This window comes from Sebastes umbrosus, chromosome 19, assembly GCF_015220745.1.
Source record: "Sebastes umbrosus isolate fSebUmb1 chromosome 19, fSebUmb1.pri, whole genome shotgun sequence".
In the NCBI taxonomy this organism is placed as follows: domain Eukaryota; kingdom Metazoa; phylum Chordata; class Actinopteri; order Perciformes; family Sebastidae; genus Sebastes; species Sebastes umbrosus.
The window spans coordinates 19,035,220-19,056,518 of NC_051287.1; the positions used below are offsets into that span (position 1 = coordinate 19,035,220).

A 21,299-nucleotide genomic window follows, 5' to 3' on the forward strand; every position below is an offset into this window, starting at 1 on the left:
TGTTTTAAATCTTTATTTGCACATCTTATATTTTCCCCCTTTTCTTTAACTATTCTCTGACTTATTTCCCATGTTAGAGAGTTGAAAATATGAGAAGAAAAGCAGGAAGCACTTTCCTCTGTAACGCTGTTGTGTGTATCACCATGACAACAAGACCCATGTCATCTATAGTGGTTCATTTGGTGCAAACCACCAAAGGTGGTGATAGTCATATGTCAGCTCTGAAAGGTAATTCTGGCTCTAAGACTGATATTTGAAATCTATTACTTCCTTAATAAAATACTATCACTCTATATCAAATGCACTTCCCCGAAGAGACAATTTTGTAGACAAAAGGCAACAAAAAGTGAGCGTGTGCACATTTTAGAGTTAGAGGAAGACATGCATTACATTTTGAATGTCAGACAATTTTGAAATTTAATACTGCAACTAAAGATTATTGTCATTATTAATCTATCTACCAATTTTTTTATTAAACAATTAATCATTTTGAATGTTCACCATGAAATGAAATTAAATGAAATGTAAAATATTTCAATTTAAATGTTTAAAGCACAGGGGGGTACCGGTGAGGGTTTCTGGACAATATCTGTCATTGTTTTGTGTTGTTAATTGATTTCCAATAATTAATATATACATACGCTTGCAAAAACAAGCATATTTGCCCACTCCTATGTTGATAAGAGTATTAAATACTTGGCAACCCTTTAAGGGACATTTTGAAGAGATAAAAATATGTGATTAATTTGCGATTTGAAAAACTGAAAAACTATTTTTCAGGGTTGCAAACCAAGTTGTCTGGTGTGGTAGGGCTGAGCTTTACCAACTGAGCTGACACACAAAGCGATAACAGCAGTTATGTTGATGTAGTCTGGGTGTGTCCTGCAAATGGATCACGCAGAGTACAGTTTCATGTTGGGACCAAATGACTGACTGACAAGAGTGACCTCTCTTAGCTATTTGTCGCAGTTAAAAACAGGTGCAAAGTATTTGAATCTGTAACAAGCATATCTTATGCATGCCGGAAACCTATGCCTTTTCTTTTTTTTTGCCCTGCCAACCATTCTCTAGCTGAACGGGCTGTTCTGGGCTGCCAGCTGGGCCCTGCGTGCACCTCACAAGGGAGAGGAAGACACAGCCAGACACAGCCAGAGAGCATTCAAGCTTGCAACACAGTCCCTTTCGACTCGCCTCACAGCAATGATTTCAACCAGGCAGAGATAGCAGCACGGAGAAAGGGAGAAGTCAGACAGCAAAAGGAGAAAGAACGATAGAAAAAGGCTGAACTAACATAAGGTGAGTCACAAGGTATAGGGTACAAAAGAGTGGAGAAAGAAAAGGGATGGCAGAGGAGGAAACACACACACATGCTGTCTCTAATTTACATCTCATTTGTCATCAAGGAATTAAATCTCTGCATCGTCGACCTCGAACACTCAGTGCAGGCCTGCCTTTAACATCTGAAATGGAGCACTGGCTGCAACAAACCCCTCCACTGTGAGATACTGAGCTGCACAATGTGTGGTTACGGATGTGTTTAGCACTACAGTGGTTTATGTCTGCTGGTTTATAAAGAACAGAAATATGGCTTACAAGGGAAACTTTACACCTGTGTGTTTGAGTGGGTACATGCTCTAACAACAAACAGTCGTTAAGGGTGTTAGGCCTCTAGAAATTAGGACTGAAAGCAGCAACTGATACTCGGTTCATATGCGGTTAGAAGGAAAGAGCAGGTTTGTTATATAGCCGTTTTATGTACATTCTGCAGAATAAAAGTGAGAGAAAAATGCATTAGTTTCACTCTCAAAATACCAGATATGATGACCAGTTATATAAGCATTGGCATTCTACATTATTAAAGGGTGTTATGTAATCAATACTTTCATTTATTTTCTTTTAAAAAGGAACAAAAAGGTGTTGTTAAAGGCGAAATGTGTGTCAAAATACCATCCATCAATCCATCCATTATCTGTAACGCTGTAACGGGGAACTGGAGCCGATCCCAGCTGACATTGGCCGATTGCGGGGTACACCCTGGACAGGTCGGCCAGACTATCAAAGAGCTGACACAAAGAGACACCCTCCCATTCACACCTACGAGCAATTTAGAGTCAACAATTAACCTAACCTGTATGTCTTTGGACTGTGAGAGGCAGCCAGAGAAGTGTCAAAATACAGTTTTAAATTAAATATTGTGGTACTGCATGTCCTGGCCTTCACATAATATCGGGAAAACATCTTTGTTTGTTACGGATCTCCACAAAAACCATAACATAATCATTTTAATATGTATTTCAATGAAAATGAGAATAATGACACACAAATTATCATTCTCTCTAATATCGCAAATCATGTCGCCATCGTAATATCAGTTAGATTCAATTCGATATTTTTTTTTTAAAACTCAATTATATTGTTCTTTCCCCTGAACGACTTTGTTTTTTTACTCCATATTACATTAGACTTTTACAATACAATGGACTGGCCGTGGTTCAAGAAGTAGCCTGGATGCAATGTGACTGTGAAAGGAACTGAAAACACTGAGAATACATTTGTGGGTGTTACATGTTAGTCTCTGTACACGCACATATACAGTCACAAACAAACTGCTTGCCACTACTGTGGGTCAGGAAGTCTAAGGACTGAAATAGCACAATCATAAAATCTAAAAATCAACACCAAGATAATGTTCCTTTCCTACTAATTAAAAGAATCAAATGGTAAAATAGTTAATAAGCAATCAGTGATTCATTTCATAACACTGATTAAAGTTCTTGCCCTCCTGGGGTGATGACTGGAGGTCTGAATAATTTGAAGGAAATGTATTCATTTAAAATACAGGCTTTATCAATTATGCATCTCAGGGTAAGTCATTAGATATCATTAAAGCAAACATTGACTTTTCTGATCTGAATTATTAGCAGTTTGTTTTTAAAAGACTACATACTGAGACAGAGATATAATATAAACGGATATAAAGATATAAACAAAATAATTCAACAATGCTTCTAGATGCAAGAAGTTTGGTGAAAGCAGGTCAGTCACTGGGTGAATTTCCCATTACTGATGCTTTACTGGATCAAGCCCAATTAAAGCATCTCCGTAAAGCTACACAGAGAGTTGTGGATAGACTCCCCAAACCTAAAATATTTCCTCCAAGCTCATTGTTGATGTTTTAAAACTGTGATTAGTGTTGAGTCAACCGTAAGCGAGGAAGATATTTCGCAGACAAATTCTTTACACTTCTGTGTATCTTTTAACTCCTCTCTTAGCCATGAAATATCATGCTTTTGACCCCACATGGTCTCTTTTAACCTCGTCCACACAGCAACTGCGAGGAAACACGAATCCACTACGGTTGAGCTCCCCGCCATTCAGGCTCCGCCAGCTCCCCAAATGACAGGTGCATCTGAGGGGCGTTGTTGGGACTTCAGAGCATTCAGGGCTCAGTGCAAACTCAATTACAGATAAAGCTATAATAGGAGGGATACAATGGGGGGACACGCTAAGAGAAGGGATGTGTGAAAGGGTTCGAGAAAGTGCACCAAGCATTAGATTTGACATATTTGCTTCTGAGGAAGCGGATTAATTTTTATTGTATATAATTATGGTGCATAAATTCATAAGTTCTGCATTTTATTATGGCTTACTTTAGGAGAGAAGCTGAAATGCAAATGCTGAAATTATGCACCCTGCGAATCTGTGCATGAGACAGTAGTGGCAGAAGTGTTTTAAATAGTACGATTTTGGCGAAATGCATGTATTTGGGAAGTACTGAGAATACAACTGAATAAACGAGACTTGCATTATACTGCACGAGTTGTGTGAAAGTTTGTAAACAGATTTTTTTATATAGTTTTTCTGTTCTTAAACCTGTCCTCCATTTACTTCAATTCATCAAGGATTTAGTAGTTTTGGGCCTTTTTTGGATTCTCCGTGGGTGAAGTATTCCTTTAATATCTTTTATAGTGTTAACTTTGATCAAATGAATAATTTATGCACTTGTTCCCATAATTCCTTAGACTGCATAACTGAATGATCATTAGAATAATTGTATTGTATTGTGCTCTGGTTTTAAACAATTGCTTAAAAAAAATGGAAAAAACTATTGTGTTTAAGACCAATATTAAAAATGCATGTATCTGTATAGTATTGGCTTTAGCCCAAATGCGTAAAAAAAATATATCATACTCATACTGGCTTAAAAAACCTAATAGAAAGTACATCTGACAAAGTACTCTGCTTTTCCCTCCTCTCGTACACACTGACTGTTGTCAGTACAGCAAATATTTGCTTACACACAAATCTGGGTTGTGTGTTTTTGTGCACGTGTCACCTGCTTTAATGTAATACATCAGTTTCAGGAAACAGAGCAGGAACAAGGATTTGAATCACGTGAAGTGACAGTTGGCACCATGCATGACCTGTTATCCACTGCTGAGAAGTATTTGAAATCAGGAGACAAGAGCTACTGGTATTGACAACAATCCTTCCTATTCTTGGCTAACAATAGTATTAGACCCAGGCATTAAGCTAATGACAGATGGTTTGATGCTGTAACAAATTGTGTCTCACTATCAGTATCAATTTACGTTGGCACAACTTGCACTACTTATGGCTGATTGAAAGAGCTGTTCGGTGCTAACCCTAAAACACAGAACCTTTTGAAATGTTGAAATCAGGATCAGAGAGGTTGCATTAAGAAACGATATCCCTGAAAGATTCTCCTAGAATAAGATAACACATTATCAATATGTTATTAACCTAGTTGTACAGTTAGTTTATTGTATTGATTTTTGCTATTGTAATGAGTGTTTCTGTGCCTAACTAGTGGGACTGTTAAAAGGTGTCAATGGGGTCATTCAACATACAAAAAAATAATCAAGCTCATTCAAGCTAGGGCTGCACAATATATCATTTTTTATCATCATCGCAATGTCAACTTAAGTACTAAACACATCACTAAAAACTGCAATATTGCATTCAGGGATGTTTTAGTTAGTTGAGAGTATCTATTGAAAACTACACATTAACTATCATTCTTTTTTTTATTGGTACATGTGTTCAGTTCAATTTGTTTGATAAAAGAATGTTGGAAATAATTTATTTTCATTTTTTTTTTTATTCAACAAGCAATTTTTTGTAATATATCAGAATACTGACAGCAACAAAAAGGCATAACTGAGTATACTTAAATATCTGTTTATCGTAAGTAATATCATTATCGCGATATACAACAATTGCATATTTTCCTCATAATGTACAGCCCTAATTCAGGCTATGCTTCACAGCAGACATGTCAGACAGACACTCACGCCACCGCAGAGACTTCTCCAAACAATCCCTGCTGGTCCCTCCCTCATCATGTGACAATAACAGAACTTCAACTAACAAAAACATGGCTTGGATTAAATGCTCTCTGTGCCAAATTGCTTAACTTAAGAAAGATTCAAAAGTTAAATTCCAGTCAGTAAGTATCTGTAGGACACTTAGTATTAACTAATACAGTTTTTTTACACTCTACCAAAGCCTATATATACACTGAATGGTTTCATCTTGTGTTGATATAACAATCAACCCCAAAAAATCATTAAGTGAGTTCAAGTAGCCTAAACTAAGCTATTGAGCTATCAATGTTGTTGTGTGATTTCTTCTAATTGTACATCTCTTATATCTCTATTATTGTTTTTATAATTTTTGTATACCTTTACCTCTCCTGTTTTTCACTCTGTTTGCTGATGTTGTTGCTTTGACACCTGAGTTTCCCTCCGGGGATTAATAAAGGTTCATCTTATTTTATGTCTTTATTATATATGTCAAAATGAACTACCGGTATGTATGTAGTAAGCTCCCATGGTACATAAGAAACAGACTGGTTAATGTGATCATCAGTGCATTTTGAAGACTATTACTGAATATGTAAATATGCCACAGAAAATCACAGATCAGTAACCATAATAAACCATACCATCAGCCTATACACATAACACTGTATGTTGAAAACAAAAACAGAGCACATATAGTTTTCATTTTGATCTGAGCTGAAATATTAACAGTGACAAATAAATTAGGGAAACCAATATGGAGAAAATATTGTACATGTCTACAAATATTGTACATGTCTAATAACATATCTAATTGTACATGTCTTTCTTATATATATTTGTCAAAATGAACTACCGGTATGTTCTGTATGTAGTAAGCTACCATGGTGCATAAGAGACTGGTTAATGTGATCATCAGTGCATTCTGAAGACTATTACTGAATATGTAAATATGCCACAGAAAATCACCGAACAGCAACCATAATAAGATAAGATAATATAAGATAAGATGAGATAAGATGAACCTTTATTAATCCCCGGAAGGAAACTCAGGTGTCAAAGCAGCAACATCAGCAAACAGAGTGAAAGACAGGAGAGGTAAAGGTATAAAAAAATTATAAAAACAATAATAGAGATATAAAAGATACAGAGTGAATGGGTGAACATAGTGTGTACAGTCCGTCAATAAATAAATGTAGTATGTACAATAAATAAATGTAATATGTACAGTCTAGTAAGTGGGTTATAAACCGTACTATCAGCCTATACACTGTATGTTGAAAACAAAAACAGAGCATATATAGTTGTCATTTCGATCTGAGCTGAAATGTGACAAACAAATTAGGGAAACCAATATGGAGAATATATATATATATATATTGCTTAACACATAGTAGTCACAGCTCTCAACATGGTTATTCTGATCAGACAGATATACTACTGGTTTAATTGGCTTTCTGGTCTCACCAGGTGCACCACTTAATCTGGATACAAGCACACCTGCTACACATCAATGCAGCCTGTTCAGCCTCCATTCATTCATTTTAAATCTGCACAGCTCTTTAACGGTTACTTAATTAACGGTTACTAACGGTTACTAACGGTTAGCGTCAGTTAATTTAATTGTTGTATACCGTTGGGCGAGGCTAATGTAGCAGTTAGCCGTTATAAACCGTTGGCTAGCAACGATAGCTTCTCAGCAGACCATCGAGTCAAAGTGCGACAACAATGTTAAACTGCACAGTGACAAACTAACCAAACTGTTCCGTCAACATACAGCAAACTGCAGTGTGAAGGTTGGTGAGTAAACCCGCTGACTGGCCCTTTCTGAAGCCTGGAAACAGGCCGTTACTGTATGCAGCTAGCTGGCTAAGCTAACATGCTAACCCTGCTACTTAACAACCAACAGACGGGTTGATTTGTTGTAATAACTGAAGAGACAGCCGCGTTTTACGGTGACTTTACGTGCGCAAAAATGCAAAAACAGCTTACCTTTATTCCCACGGATGTATTTGTTCCAATGGAGGTTGGCACAACATTGCACTTTCCCCAATAACATCAGCAGCCAGCAGCATCCAGCCGAGCTGTAAACACTAGACTCGACCAACCCGCTGAGACGCCCACTGCGCATGCGCCTGTCAGAGCACCTCTCTGGTCTAGTGCTGAGGAAGGAGGAAGGTTGGCATTACCTAATGATAGGATGGATGGACATGATGCAAACTACCATCCTATCTTATTCACTTTGTTTTATTTTACCCACTATTTATATGTACAGTACATGAATGTGGGTATATGTATGTGTGCGTATATATAAACTGGGAAAAAAAAAAGTTCTGAAACTTGTGTTTGGTGGATTATTTCTCTGTTGTAAAAATGCTTATTGGCATTGTATTTTACTTTGTTGGAAAGCCTGTTTATTTACCTTCACAATGATGTCCAACAAAAAAAAAATCAATCAAATCAGGATTGCATTTAGCTGCGCACAATATCTAAATAATGGAAAAAAAATAAAAAAATAAATAAGTTAAATATATACATATATACATACATACATACATACATACAGTACATACACATACATACTGTACATATCCAAACAAACCCATGTGTACATACATACATAATCGTTACATATTCCCAAGAACCCTATATATTTGGTGTGCCATGTGGAGAGAAACAGAGCACCATATCAGATTGACAGCAAGCTAATATTGATAAATATAGAAATAGTAAGAGTAATCCTATGAGATAAACAAATATACATGTATATATGCATACACACGCTCATATACCCACATGTTCATGCCCATACATACACGTATATATTGCATATAAACTGGTTACAATGCTAATTGGCATTGTATTTTACATTGTTGGAAAGCCTTTTTATTTACCTTCACAATGATGTCCAACTTGTAAGGATCATGCATTTGTGTGATGAGCAGCACAGCTGATTATGTGGGTAGCTCCCAAGAAAAGTTTGCCAAAATGCTCTGCCAATGGTAAACAGTGTATTCTCCTGTTGGTGTTGAGTCTTGTTTTGAGTTGTTTGGTGGATTGGATGATTGAACTCTCTATCAGTAACAAGGAACAAATAAGACATGTTAGCTATTTTACACTTTATTCATTTAATACACCGTCAGGAGCCTCAGTAGAGGGTGAAGGGCAGTCATTGCAGGCTTCCTGGTAGCCTTATTAGACTGTTTACCATTGGCAGAGCATTTTGACAAACTTTTCTTGGGCGCTACCCACATAATCAGCTGTGCTGCTCATCCCACAAATGCATGATCCTTACAAGTTGGACATCATTGTTAAGGTAAATAAACAGGCTTTCCCACAATGTAAAATACAATGCCAATTAGCATTGTAACCAGTTTATATGCAATATATACGTGTATGTATGGGCATGAACATGTGGGTATATGAGCGTGTGTATGCATATATATATGTATATTTGTTTATCTCATAGAATTACTCTTACTATATTATGTACATATGTAATATTATCAATATTAGCTTGCTGTCAATCTGATATGGTGCTCTATTTCTCTCCACATGGCACCCCAAATATATAGGGTTCTTGGGAATATGTAATGATTATGTATGTATGTACACATGGGTTTGTATGGATATGTACAGTATGTATGTGTATGTACTGTATGTATGTGTGTATATATATATATTTGTGTGTATATGCAGGTATGTATGTATGTATATATGTATATATTTAACTTATTTATTTATTTATTTTTTTCCCATTATTTAGACATTGTGCGCAGCTAAATGCAATCCTGATTTGATTGATTTGTGTTTTTTTTCCTCTCCGCTACTGTAGGTGTGTACCCCACGAATAGGGGAGACTCCCATCACGGACTGGATTTTTTTTAAACCTTGAAAACAGAGCCATGAGGAGGAGCAGAAGTCTAGTTTTCTCTCAGAACACTTGATATACAATATGCTGAAAGGTTATTATGGAATTTTTGCCCAACGATGCCAAAAACATTCTGCCTACTGCAGGTTTAAGTCTTAAGTCAGGTCATTTCTGTCTCTACACATTAGAAAAAAAACTTTGCTTCAGCATTAGCACTCTAATGTAATCTCACATAATTCAGCAGTTTGGGCGGAACAGTTTGCACAGCAGTCATTTGTAAGAAACACACCCACTGCTGTCAGTGTGTTGTGGTCATGCTGGCCCTTCCTGTCCAGCCTGTCAGGGCTTATTGTTTCACCAGAGTTGGACCAGGAAACATAAAGCAATCCTCTTCTCCTTTTTAAAATATTAAAACCCAAGTCACTAATTGAGAGATTGCCCCTTGCAATCACACACTCACAAAGCTAGTTAGGTGTATTTCTGAAGGGCAGTTTAGAGATTTTTAGCACCCCCTTGTGTTTTGTTAACTCTCTTGTTTTCCTGGTTAGATTTAAATACTACAGACAGTGAGAGAGGTCCGATACAGTATCTCCCTGAACAGGAAATCCAAGAGCCATGAGCAAAAGTGAATAAGGTGTGTGAGTGAATGCAACCGCCACATTTTTTTACATAACTAATGAGAAGGTCTTGGTATCTATGTCACTTTGTCAAGAGTCAAGTCTTCACAGTAGCGTTTCAAAAGCCCAATAAGAAACTAACTGGTGAATATCAATAATGAAAGTCTAAGAATGTGGAATAAATATGTTCTCCTACTCCATATGTATCTGGGGTTTATATTTGAAAAATCTGCCACATTAAGTTGAAAAAAGAACATTATTAAATAAATATAAGTGTCTCAATTCTTCAGGTATCTGCAGCTTCGACATTTTACTATCAGGGATTTTTCACCAGCTCCCAAAGCTGCAGAGTTACTAGATAAAGTACTAATGAGCTATGGGAAAGGCCATGAGGCAGCTTATTCTATGATGATCAAGAGCTTGGGTAATGGGGCAATATATTATCCCTTCAGAAGATGTGGGAAAGCGATCTGAACCTGACATTGGATGATGAGGAATGGGATAGGATATGTAAAAACATTAAAACTATGTCAAGGGACGCGAGGGTTCACCTCATACAATTTAAAATTATGCATTGCTTCTACTGGACTCCCTCCAGACTGTTTAGACTTGGGTTAAAGGACCCCCCAAATTGCTAGCGATGCAAGTCTGAGGAACGTGTTTTATGGTCCTGTCACAAAGTCCAAAAATTTGGGGCTATATGATAATCTGTGAGATTTCAGAGACCCAAATTCCTTTAAGCCACTACTTCTAAGTGATGGATCGGTCTTAATAGGAGGAGACAAACATATTAGAAGCTGGGTCCAAACTAGTAATTTGATAGGCAGACAGATTCTCTCCTCTGAGGATGTCGCCTGAGGGTATGCCTCCAGTCCAAGAATGTTAGTAAATGGGGCAAGTACTTAACCTTTTTGGAGAGTGCCTGACATGAACCAAACTCTGTGGGGAGTTGCATATTTTGTGTAGAGTGTTTTAATATATGCATGGACAAACAGATGTGCTTGTATTGTACTTCCTTATTTTGCGATGGTCTGTTTGCTGATTTCTGTCTTGTTTTAATATGTGTGTCCACTGCATATGATGGAGAGAATTTATGTTGACAACCAAGGACAATTGTGTATGTGGTGATGATGAGTTGTGGGGTTTAGGGTTGAGGGGTTTGTATGTATATTTTGAGATGAGTTTGTATCAGAAAAAAAAGAGAACCATTAAATAGCATACTGTCTCAAGGCCTATGAATTGGTTGTGTTATCTAATATCTGTTATCATAATACGATATTCACAAATGACGACAGGAATCATAAAGAAACATAATTTGTCGTTGATTTATTGTGGCATGCAATTTCATGTGCCTTTTCATAATTACACCTCTCAGTGCAACACAGAAGCAGTACGCTGCTCGGCCAAGCCGTCTGTAAGTCAGTGTAATACAGATGAACGAGCCAGGAAATGCACAGAAGAATCAGTCAAGTCGGTCAGTCAGTCAAACAGTTTCATCAATCATTAACAGCACATCATAAATCATCATCATCACAGGTTTGACTCACTCCAGTCCTGCATTACCGTACAGTCAGTAAAAGGGAAACCTTTCACAATGTGATATTTCCAAGGAAATAAATGGAATACGTAACAGTATTATTCATTACGGGTACATTTTAAATATGCTGTCTCTTAAAAGGAGTTTATTTTCCTCATTCTGAAACATTACACAACTGCCCCGATGATTTTAAACATTTAAATATATCTGATTATCACAGGTTGTATAAATGAGCGTCTATACTATATAAGTCCATCTAATGATGGTGCCAGAACTGTATACAATGACGGATGTGTACCATCTCTTAATAGTTCATTTACATTTCAATCGAACAATAGATTTCGCAAATAAAATGTCTAATACAGACATGAATAGTCAGAAAACATCAGTTCATCATATGTTTCACAATCAACAAACAGGCTTTTTTCCATATAATATAGAATAATGAGACACTTTCTTTGTCTAATAAAAAACGGTTTCAGCAAATTCTCAAATTCAAAACAAAAGAAGCTGACTTAGAATATACCGAGGAGGAAAAATACCACGACAACAACCAAATGGTGGTCATAACGATAATAGTCATAATAATATAATCTCTATTAAACAAGAATTTTTCATGAGCAAACAAGTAAACTGCTGCAAGCAAACTTCAGCACTTGACGTGGCCACACAGTGGGCATGTGCAGAACTCTTAACAGCGCTGGGTGTGTTGTATCACAACTACAGAATCATCAATACTCCTCCGCCGTCACAAGAGGGACTATATCGCATGCATGACGCAGGATGCAGGGAGGATGGGGTGAAAGGAAGTTGTGCACCCGCTGGCAGTGATGGGGTGGGAATTAGTGCAGTGCAATTGGCCACTACAGCAGTGCTCTTAAAGGAAACAGGGAGTATCACTTTGACGTACTCACAATACTGTTTTTACATACAGTAGTGCCCAGCCCTTTCCCAAGGGAACAGGAATAGCACAGCCAATATTGATACAGAGAGGCAAAAAAAAAAAGAAAAAACACTGGTAAAGCAAACACTGGCAAACAATATAATCTCTAACCCGTTTACGCTTTGGGTTGTCAGTTATCAGCAGGTGAAATTCAGGTAAATACTTCCACAGAATATTTAATAAGGAGTGATGAATATAGAAAAAGCCAAAGTAGCTGGGCAACTTAATAAGTCTTCCCTGAGCGATTCAGACGGAAATGGATCTATAGCCTCCTCTAATGGAACAAAGCAGAACTGCACGAGAAGTGTCTCACTCCTTGACTTCTCCTCCTCACATATAGTTTACAGGCGAGGGATATGAAAAGCCGTAGGAAAAATCGCAGGGGATTGATTGTACTGTACTGCACTGTACACAACATGGCACTTACATGTCTTCAAAAGGTGAAGTTGTAAACAGATGCAGAGCAACAGTAGGTAGTAGCTGAGCTAATTTCATGACTTGGGGAGCAGCAAAATCCCTGCACCACCTTTAGAAATGAACCCTACAAAAGACACTGAATTGTTCAGTCCAGTTCTTCACTTGTGTGGGTGGAAGATAAGGGAGAAACCCCTAAAAAGGTTACCAGTTCACTATTTCATTGTTCATTCGGGTTAATAAACTTGAAACTTGGAGGATAAGCAATCCTCACAAGTTCAGCCGTTTTGCCATCCTCTAAAATGGGATTTAATGTAGAGATTTTTGAAAAGGTACAGTAGCTCAGGTGAGAGGAAATGAAAGAGGAAAGCTGGAAACATTCAAATATTATACAGCCCCCCTCTTCTCATTCTACACAAATCTCATAAGATTTAGAATAGGGTGTAAACAAACTGTCTATTTGAAATGGATTTTCACTCTAATTATTAAAGCCGTTAAGACGAAGACATGATAAGATGCCTCATATCTATAAAAGGGGGTGAGGCAAGGCCGGGCTGTATGGAGATCGCCCATAATACTGCACAAAATGACAGTGAACTAGACAGCGTACTGATGACAGCGCATCCGGTGGCCGGCAAACGCAGAGAAACATTAGTCAAGGCGATCAATTTTGTCTCTAAAATACAGGCAAACAAAACAAGAGTAACAAAGATCCTGATACAAAATACCCCGACAAACAACTTCACAGAAGTTAGCAATGCAATTAAATAAAAGAAACTGAAACTTGTTAAAAAGTTAAACAAACACATACAGCGTGACGAAACACAAGAAGCGGTGTCCCTCGCTTTGGTATGCTTGAAACACCACGCATGACCTCTGAATGTCGTTTACATTAAAAGGTGAAAGCACAGAAAACGCCACATGCTTACAAAAAAAATGTGATTTCCAGTTTCTGAGATTTACATGAAAGGTATCAGCTCTGAAACAGAGGACAGGAGTCTGTCAGCGGGCACGGACAAAAGTCACTGTAGAGCCCGATGTTTAGGTCTGTGTAACACCAAGGAGAGAAAGGCCACTGTATTGCATGTTTGTGAATACTGTGTGTGTGTGTGTGAATGACGGCACACATGTACTGTGTGAGAGAGAGAGAGCAGTGAGACTGTTCCTAACTTACAGTCAGCAGGATTAAATGCCAGGACCACTACAGGCACACTAAGATGAAACAAGTTTTTAATGTGGCTTGGATAGAAATCTACGAAATTAGCCCCAACTGGAGCTGAAAATACAAATTTCTGCTCCAAAATTGGTGATTGGTATTCTTTAGTTATGCAGTATGAGTCATCTAAGAACAAGGTAGTATGGTATGGACAAAAAAAAGTGTACATGCATCTTTGTTTTGTTGTCATCCCTCCAGTGATCGATGATCATTAACAAATTCAGTTTATGACTGCGCTGTTGTGTTCTGCGATCTCATGACAGTCGCAGGAATTAAGAGGTCGACATATGACTCATTAAAGATAGAGCTCCTTTGGGCATCAGCATAGTGAAGACCTCTGTTTCCTGCAGTTTTTTTTTTTTATTTTCTCAGAGGGTTGGAGCGCCCTGCCCATTTATCTTCTAATGTCTATTTCTTGATTTTTTCACGGAATACTTAATGTTTACGCAGCAATACATCAAAAGCTATACTCTAAATCAGGAGCATTGAGCTGGGCGAGGGCCAGTTACCAAGTACGTCAGCTTATGGAAACAAGAGATAGCAAGGCATGGAAAATAATTGTCAGATATTCATAAGGTGGCAACTAATTAAGGATGCACCGATACCGATACCAGATTGGGTATCGGGTTGATACTGACTTAAATAGCTGGATCGGGTAATGAGACAATAGGGCCGATCTATTCAATTCAATTCTATGTTTATATACTATATACATTATATACTGGAATTTGAATTCCTGTTTAAGTTTTGACCAATTTTGTTGCTGCGTTAAAAAGGTTTACACTTGAATTGTAATTCCTGTTAATTTTTGAAGATTATTTTTTACCAAGTTCCTGGTGTACAATTTATTATTTTAATAAATAACAATTCACTAAATTCATATCTATGTATTTATTTGTTACATTTAGTTTTACAAAGTTAGGAAAGCAATGTTTAAGTCAAGTCTGTTGTTTCCTTACACATAAGAGAATGATCCCAGTCACTTCCACACGTGAGGCATACAGCTTATTAATTAAACACTGGTATTGGATCGGTACTCGTAATCCCAGGTATCGCTATCGGTATCGGGACTGAAAAAGTCGGATCGGTGCATCCCTAGTGGCAATGACTGATAGCTTTGGATAAATAAGTGTCTCTAGACCAGCGCCTGCCTTGGAGGAAACAGACACAAGAAAGTGAGCAATTATATACAGTAAATATAATCATAACATCATAAAAAGAATGATAATTTACTGTACTTATATTTACTATCCCAGGTACCCGACCTTAGTACTGTGACCAGGACATTATTTGATAGGAAATGTTGGGATCTCAGTCCCTGCTCTCAATCCATGTTACATGAAAAACAAATTAGGAATAAGTAAAGGAAAAGATTAAATTCTAAAGTAAACTTTAAAAGTGGCACCTACTGTTTAGGCTCTTGCTGTGTGACGGACCATGTGAAATGAAAAAAAGATGCATTGAACATAAGTCCGTCTTTGTCAGCCATGTTGAATGACAACAAACTAGATGCTGTGTAAACCTCAGGACTACGATGTCATGTAAAGTGAGTAATCATGTGGTGTAGATGCTGCAGCCTTTCTCCTAAATGTGAACAAACATGGACGAGTTCAGCATCTACTGTAAGGTCAAACTGGACGTGTGCCTTACTGGGCATAAACAGTGATACAGTGGAGCTGTACATCGGTGAAAATCAACACTTGGGAGGCAGGACAATGTGTTTTTCTCTTGCTCCTTACGACGACGCGGCGCAGCACAGTCTGTTGACCCACATCTGTCAGGTTTTACTTAGGCATATGATTGACATATATGAAGGCTGGAATTAAACGGTATTCCCTTTAACCAGGAATCTGGTTATGGGGCAAGCGACTCAGCTCTAGCTTTGGCGCAGGTCAGTGTCTGACTTTGTGTCCCCCTTAGCTTCCATTGAGCAGCATCTCTGTCCCGGGCGTTTCAGGACAAGCCCGGGTGGAAGCGTCCCCCAGTCGAGGAGGTCCGGTCCGCAGCACGAGCTTGCCGAGACCTCCTGAGACCAACCCTCCAGGAGACAGGGACTTCCTGGGAAGCAGAAAGAGAGGAAGGAAGGAATGAAGGAGGGAAGTCAAAGTCAAGTCAAAGTTGACTCTGACTGAGGGCGACCCTGTGAAACGGCGATTACCGTGGTAAATCACCTGAAGGCCATCTTTTTCAGCAGGTGAGCGTCCATCTTTTCTGTCGAAGGACCCTCTGTTTGGGGGTGCTCCTCCACAGGAGAAGAGAGGAGGGGAGAGGAGCAGGGTGGCGGGCGGAGGTGGGAAGCATCCTGAGACTGTGGGGTGGCCAGGTCTAAAGACTCCTGAGTGGATGATATGATAAAGATGATGATAAGATAATAAAGATGATAACATAAAGAGGTTTGGTTGTACTTGGTTGCATTGAGACTTTGACTCAAAATGTTCTGATTGAGGTTGGACAAAGTCAACTCCAATCTTCGAAACATCCCTTCAGAAATACTCAAGCCACATCACAGATATAGTGTCCATTTTTTTGCTGCTTATAGCCCATCACTCTGGTGTGATTTTACCTGAGACTTCATCTCCTGGTGTTCTGAATCCTCCATGTCAAGAGCACACAGTTCGAGCTCAATGTCTCGTTCCGGGTCCGGTTCGCTCTCGGCCCGGCCCCGATCCCGGCTGTAGGCGGTCTGACGGGCTTGCAGATCAGATATGATTTTCTCTCCGCTGCTTAATGAAGTTCGACGGCAGTGAAGCTCTGATGCACAAAGCTGCTCACTAAAACACATACAGATAATTGTAAGTAAAAGTATAGTACATCGAAATTGTAAATTTCTTGGAATCAATATCCTTGGCATTAGTAGAAAAATTGCATGTGCATAAATGGCCTGGTAATTGGATACAATACAGCAAAGTGTAATTGTATATAGGAGAATATGTTGTGCGTTAGAGAGACATCAGTGCAGAAGGCTTTCCTGACTCTGTTCATTGGCTGCCCAGCTGGCAGCACTATTTTAGTCTGACCACAAAGAGGAAACGACTGTGGCACAATGAGACAGGAGAGCGGGATGAGAGAGGACGAGGGAGAGCAAATGTGTTAAGAACAATCAGGAATGGACTTCCACGTGTGCCCAGGGGAGAGAAAGCTAACTGATAACTGTGAAATTGCTTTAATCATGTTCACATCATTTTCTGTAGCAAGTTGTGAACTTAAAGATTTGAATTGTTTCTTGTTCAATTCTCACTTCTTTCCACGGGGAGTTTGTGTGTTTCCCCCATAGTTCAACAACATGCAAGACCTGAAGGAGACGTGTTGTACCTCTCTAGGAAACTGGAGTGGCTGGAAGAGTCTGATCCTCTGGAGCTCCACCTGTAGTCGCTGTGATCCAAGTGGTGGTTGTAATCTTTGAGAGAAAAACAAAGACAGAAAAATGTAAAAAAAAAAATGGAGAAAAAACAAACTAAGCAACATTTACCTTATATTAATATAGATTAAATACGTATCATGTTTTATGCATCTGTATATTGAACACAGTTTACAGATAAAGAACAGTAAATAGTAAAAAAGCTGCATCACAGGATCAAATTTCCAACTTTAGTTTAGAGCCTTAAAGGGCTTATTGATAACTTTTTTATGTAGACGAATATTTTTTTATATCTACAGAGCCTTTAGAAAGGTGCCGAATAAAAGTATGGCTTTTCCTGAAACAAATTATTATGATTGTGAATTAATCGTTTTAAAAAATTTGGCGGTTCCAAAATGAATGTTTTGTTTATCTCTGTGGAAGATATCTGACGTTTGGTTCCCACTTCTTACAAGGCTTGTGAGCCAATAGTAAAATGACTTTGGTATCTCTGGGTTGTCAGTTAGTGTGGAAAAAGCGAAGTAAGTGCTTGGCAATGACTTGTTGTGATGCAATGGAACGGGGGAGGGAGAATGCGACATCTAGTGGATGAATGTTGTCAATGTTATCAATTGTACCTTTAAAAATAAACAAGAAAAAACAGCTTAAACAAAATTTAAAAAATCCAAATAAAAAAACAAACAAACATAGAACATCATCATGGTGACATATGAATAACAAAGGATTTTTATCCCTCCTCACCTTTAAAGTTGATGGGCGTGGTGTTGGCGCTGCCCTGGCAGGCCGTGGCTTGGATGGGGTCAGTGGTGTGGTAGCCCGTGCGAGACGCCCTGGAGATGGCGCCCCACTTGGAGATAATGGGCCCCTCACTGAAGGGAATGATCGGGTCCTCGTCTTTCAAGCGCCGGTAGTGATCCAACGAATGTAGCCATCGCTTTCCAACGCTGCCGCCACCACTGCCGCTAACGCCGCCTCCACCGCCGTTACTGTCCAACTCCTGCATGAGATAAAATACTGTTGGAACACATCCAATACGCTGCAGCAGAGATATCGAAATTAAAATAATAATTTGTCTTCAGTGTCTTCAGAGTCTCACCGAGTGCTCTGAGCAGGAGTGAGCCGAGGTGTGTGCGAGCGTTTCGGGCTCAAAGGGGCTGAGGCAGGGGCCGATGGTGCCACAGGACCACGGAGAGTAGTGCGCTAAACTTTCCTCACCTCTGAACCTGCACCCCACACACTGGCCTCCGCTGCTCTCCACATGCTGAAAGACAGAGAGAGAGACATTTGAAGGGACAGTATGTAACATTTCTGGGGATCTATTAGCAGAAATGGAATATAATATTCATATCTTTGTTTTTATCAGTGTATAATACCTGAAACTAATAAATTGTTGTGTTTTTGTTAACTTAGAATGAGCCCTTCACAACTACATAGGGAGCAGGTCCTCTTCACAGAGTCCACCATGTTGCTCCGCCATGTTTCAACAGTAGCCCAGAACGGACGAACCAAACACTGGCTCTAGCGAGGGCCTTTCATGTTTTTACATTATCTGAAGCCGTAGTTCTCTGACGCCCTTGTGAAACTGCGGTAATGAGAGCCACAGTGCAAAACCTTGGTGCCGCCAGCCGCCGTCTGACTTTCGTTGCTCCTAAAGTAGTGTTATTATGGTATGGATGGCCTCTGAGCGAGGCGAACGGGGTTACAGCGGTTTTGCACTCGGCGGCTGATGTTACCGCAGTCTTGGAAAGGGAGGAGTAAGCGGAGGGATACTCAGTTGGTTGCAATCTGCAACCACACCACTAGATGTCGCCGAATCCTACACACTGCACCTTTAATAATGATGGTGAGACACGCACCTTAGATTGTGCATGTTGCTAAGCCTATATTCATCAGCCAAACATTTGTTTTAAAGAGACAGGAAGAGAGATGCCCAGTAGCAGTGTTTTGGGATGATAATAATAATAATAATAATAATAATAATAATAATAATAATAGCTTTATTTATATAGCACTTTTCAAAAACAAGTTACAAAGTGCTTTACATAGACATAAAAAGCAAGAGAAATTAACAGGTAGTAATAAATAAAAGGGATTGCAGCTGTTTGCTCAATACAGTACATATAGGATCTATATATAGGATCATTTTCGCTCTTAATATTTTGCGATGTAATATCAATGACTGTTGGGATGGCACACTGGCTTAGCGGTAAGCGCCGTCACCGCCACCAGTTTTTTCCAGGTGCTCCAATTTTCTCCCACAATCCAAAGACATGCAGATTAGGTGAAATAGAGAACCAGAGGTGTGAATATGAGTGTGCATGGTTGTCAATGTCACATGTGAAATGAATATTAAACACAAGGTGTACGTTTTAAGAGGGCTCCTACACCTCATATCAGCCTTTGTTGCTGACTAATTTGAATTTAAGCTCTCACTGCCAGCGCTGCCACTTTGCTGCCGTCCCCATTGCAAACACTGGATATCATTCAATAGAAATAACTAGTCTTTTCACCGATGGTCTTGTTAGCTTATGTTTATTATGCAGAGGCATCGAAATTAAATTGAGATCAGTGCACCTAAAACACTTAAAAAGTCCTTGTGTTTTTCTTTAACTCAGCGCTCAAATTGTAAAGCGGATATCTTCCCGAAAACATATCTGCCGTGCCGTTAAACAAAGCTGAAAGCCTGAGTCACTGCTTGTTAAAGTCTCTCCTCCCGCTGTCTCTTTTTCTCTCTCACACACACGCACATACACACGCCCCCACATGCACATACGCCACAATTGTGCATTGCTATGATATCTCCCTCCACAGTTGCTAAGCAACTATCCCCCCACTTAAATAGCATTGGGCACAGCTGAGGTGCAAGCTTTTGGGATGGGAATTAAATCCTACATATCTTTAAAAATGGTAAAAATGCACAAGCAATTTATTACTCTCACTTTCAGGTGCCTGCAGACGTGACACTATTAACAAACTGGTCACGGTGGCGTTTTAATTGTAATTGTCATGCCTCTAAATGAACGCCCTTAACGATGCTCTGTGTGTTAGTATGTGATGCGTCGTCTCTTTTATTTGCTTTCTACCTCAGTTCCAAAATCGATGGTGAAGATGGGGGAGGACTGGGAGGGCCTGTTGGCGTTGTGATGGTGGTGATGGTGAGCCCACTGCTCCTGCTTCCTTCTGAACAGATCCTCGTAGCCGAGAGGAACGCGGCCATAATCCTGACACGGGAGCGTAGGACGAGACAGGAAGTGCGAGGAAGCAAAAAGAGAACAGATACTTATATTAACATAATAGCCTAATATATTTAAACGACAGTTTAGTGATGATGCCATTAGGTAGCAAACACATCTGACTGAAACTATAACTGTTAACTGCTGTTCAGAACCAAATCAGACTGCTGACAAATACATGACTAATACAGTATATGAGGTTTCAGTTGAATCCGATTTGTAATCAATCTTTTCCAAACTTTAGATTGCATTTTATGTTTGGTCTAGGTCTAGACATCGGGGCAGACAGAGGAGCCTTTTCTGAATATGTGGGGGTGGAAATAATAAAAACAGCTGTCCAATAAAATGCAATAAAACAACTCTCCAGTAGAAAATAGTCACGCTTCTAATGTTCCCTTTCTATTGAGACCCTAGAGAGCTGTTTATTCAGAAATTAAAAGCCTTGTAGTTATTAGTGGTCTTGTATTAGCTTGCCATTTAGTCACCTTATGCTGTACATGCAGGTGGTGGACACAAAAGGTATATTGAATATTTTCATTGCAGCACTGCATTGCATTGTAATGTATAGGTGTTGCTTTAACGAAATGTTTGTTTTCTCCTGCACAACTGAGAAATAGTCTTTGCTTAGACTTAAACCTGCAGTAGGCAGTATGTTTTTGGCATCATTGGGCAAAAAGTTCCATAACAACCTTTCAGCATATTATAATTCAAGTGTTCTGAGAGATAACTAGACTTCTGCACCTCCTCATGGCTCTGTTTTCAGGTTTTAAAAAATCTAGCCTGTGA

The 21,299-nt window shown here is 39.0% G+C and overlaps 2 protein-coding genes across 9 annotated transcripts in view; both read right to left on the minus strand.

Moving 5' to 3' along the window:
- The window catches only part of LOC119478103 (rab GTPase-activating protein 1), an 83,100-nt gene extending 75,628 nt beyond the window's left edge, over positions 1-7,472 (minus strand). For all 3 annotated transcript variants that reach the window (XM_037752536.1, XM_037752535.1, XM_037752534.1), the window contains exon 1: positions 7,317-7,472. The gene's annotated coding sequence lies outside the window, so the exon portion shown is untranslated. The remainder of the gene's footprint in view (positions 1-7,316) is intronic.
- A 7,442-nt stretch (positions 7,473-14,914) lies between these two features.
- Positions 14,915-21,299, minus strand: part of rc3h2 (ring finger and CCCH-type domains 2) — a 28,549-nt gene continuing 22,164 nt past the window's right edge. For 5 of the 6 annotated variants that reach the window (XM_037753040.1, XM_037753038.1, XM_037753041.1 and 2 more), the window contains 7 exons: positions 20,364-20,501; positions 18,377-18,541; positions 18,022-18,277; positions 17,235-17,319; positions 16,486-16,693; positions 16,094-16,257; positions 14,915-15,980 (listed from right to left, as the gene is read on the minus strand). In XM_037753040.1, the coding sequence (XP_037608968.1) occupies positions 15,839-15,980; positions 16,094-16,257; positions 16,486-16,693; positions 17,235-17,319; positions 18,022-18,277; positions 18,377-18,541; positions 20,364-20,501 (1,158 nt within the window). In that variant the 3' untranslated portion in view covers positions 14,915-15,838. Of the gene's footprint in view, positions 15,981-16,080; positions 16,258-16,485; positions 16,694-17,234; positions 17,320-18,021; positions 18,278-18,376; positions 18,542-20,363; positions 20,502-21,299 lie in introns of all 6 variants that reach the window. The other variant, XM_037753044.1, reaches the window with a different exon arrangement.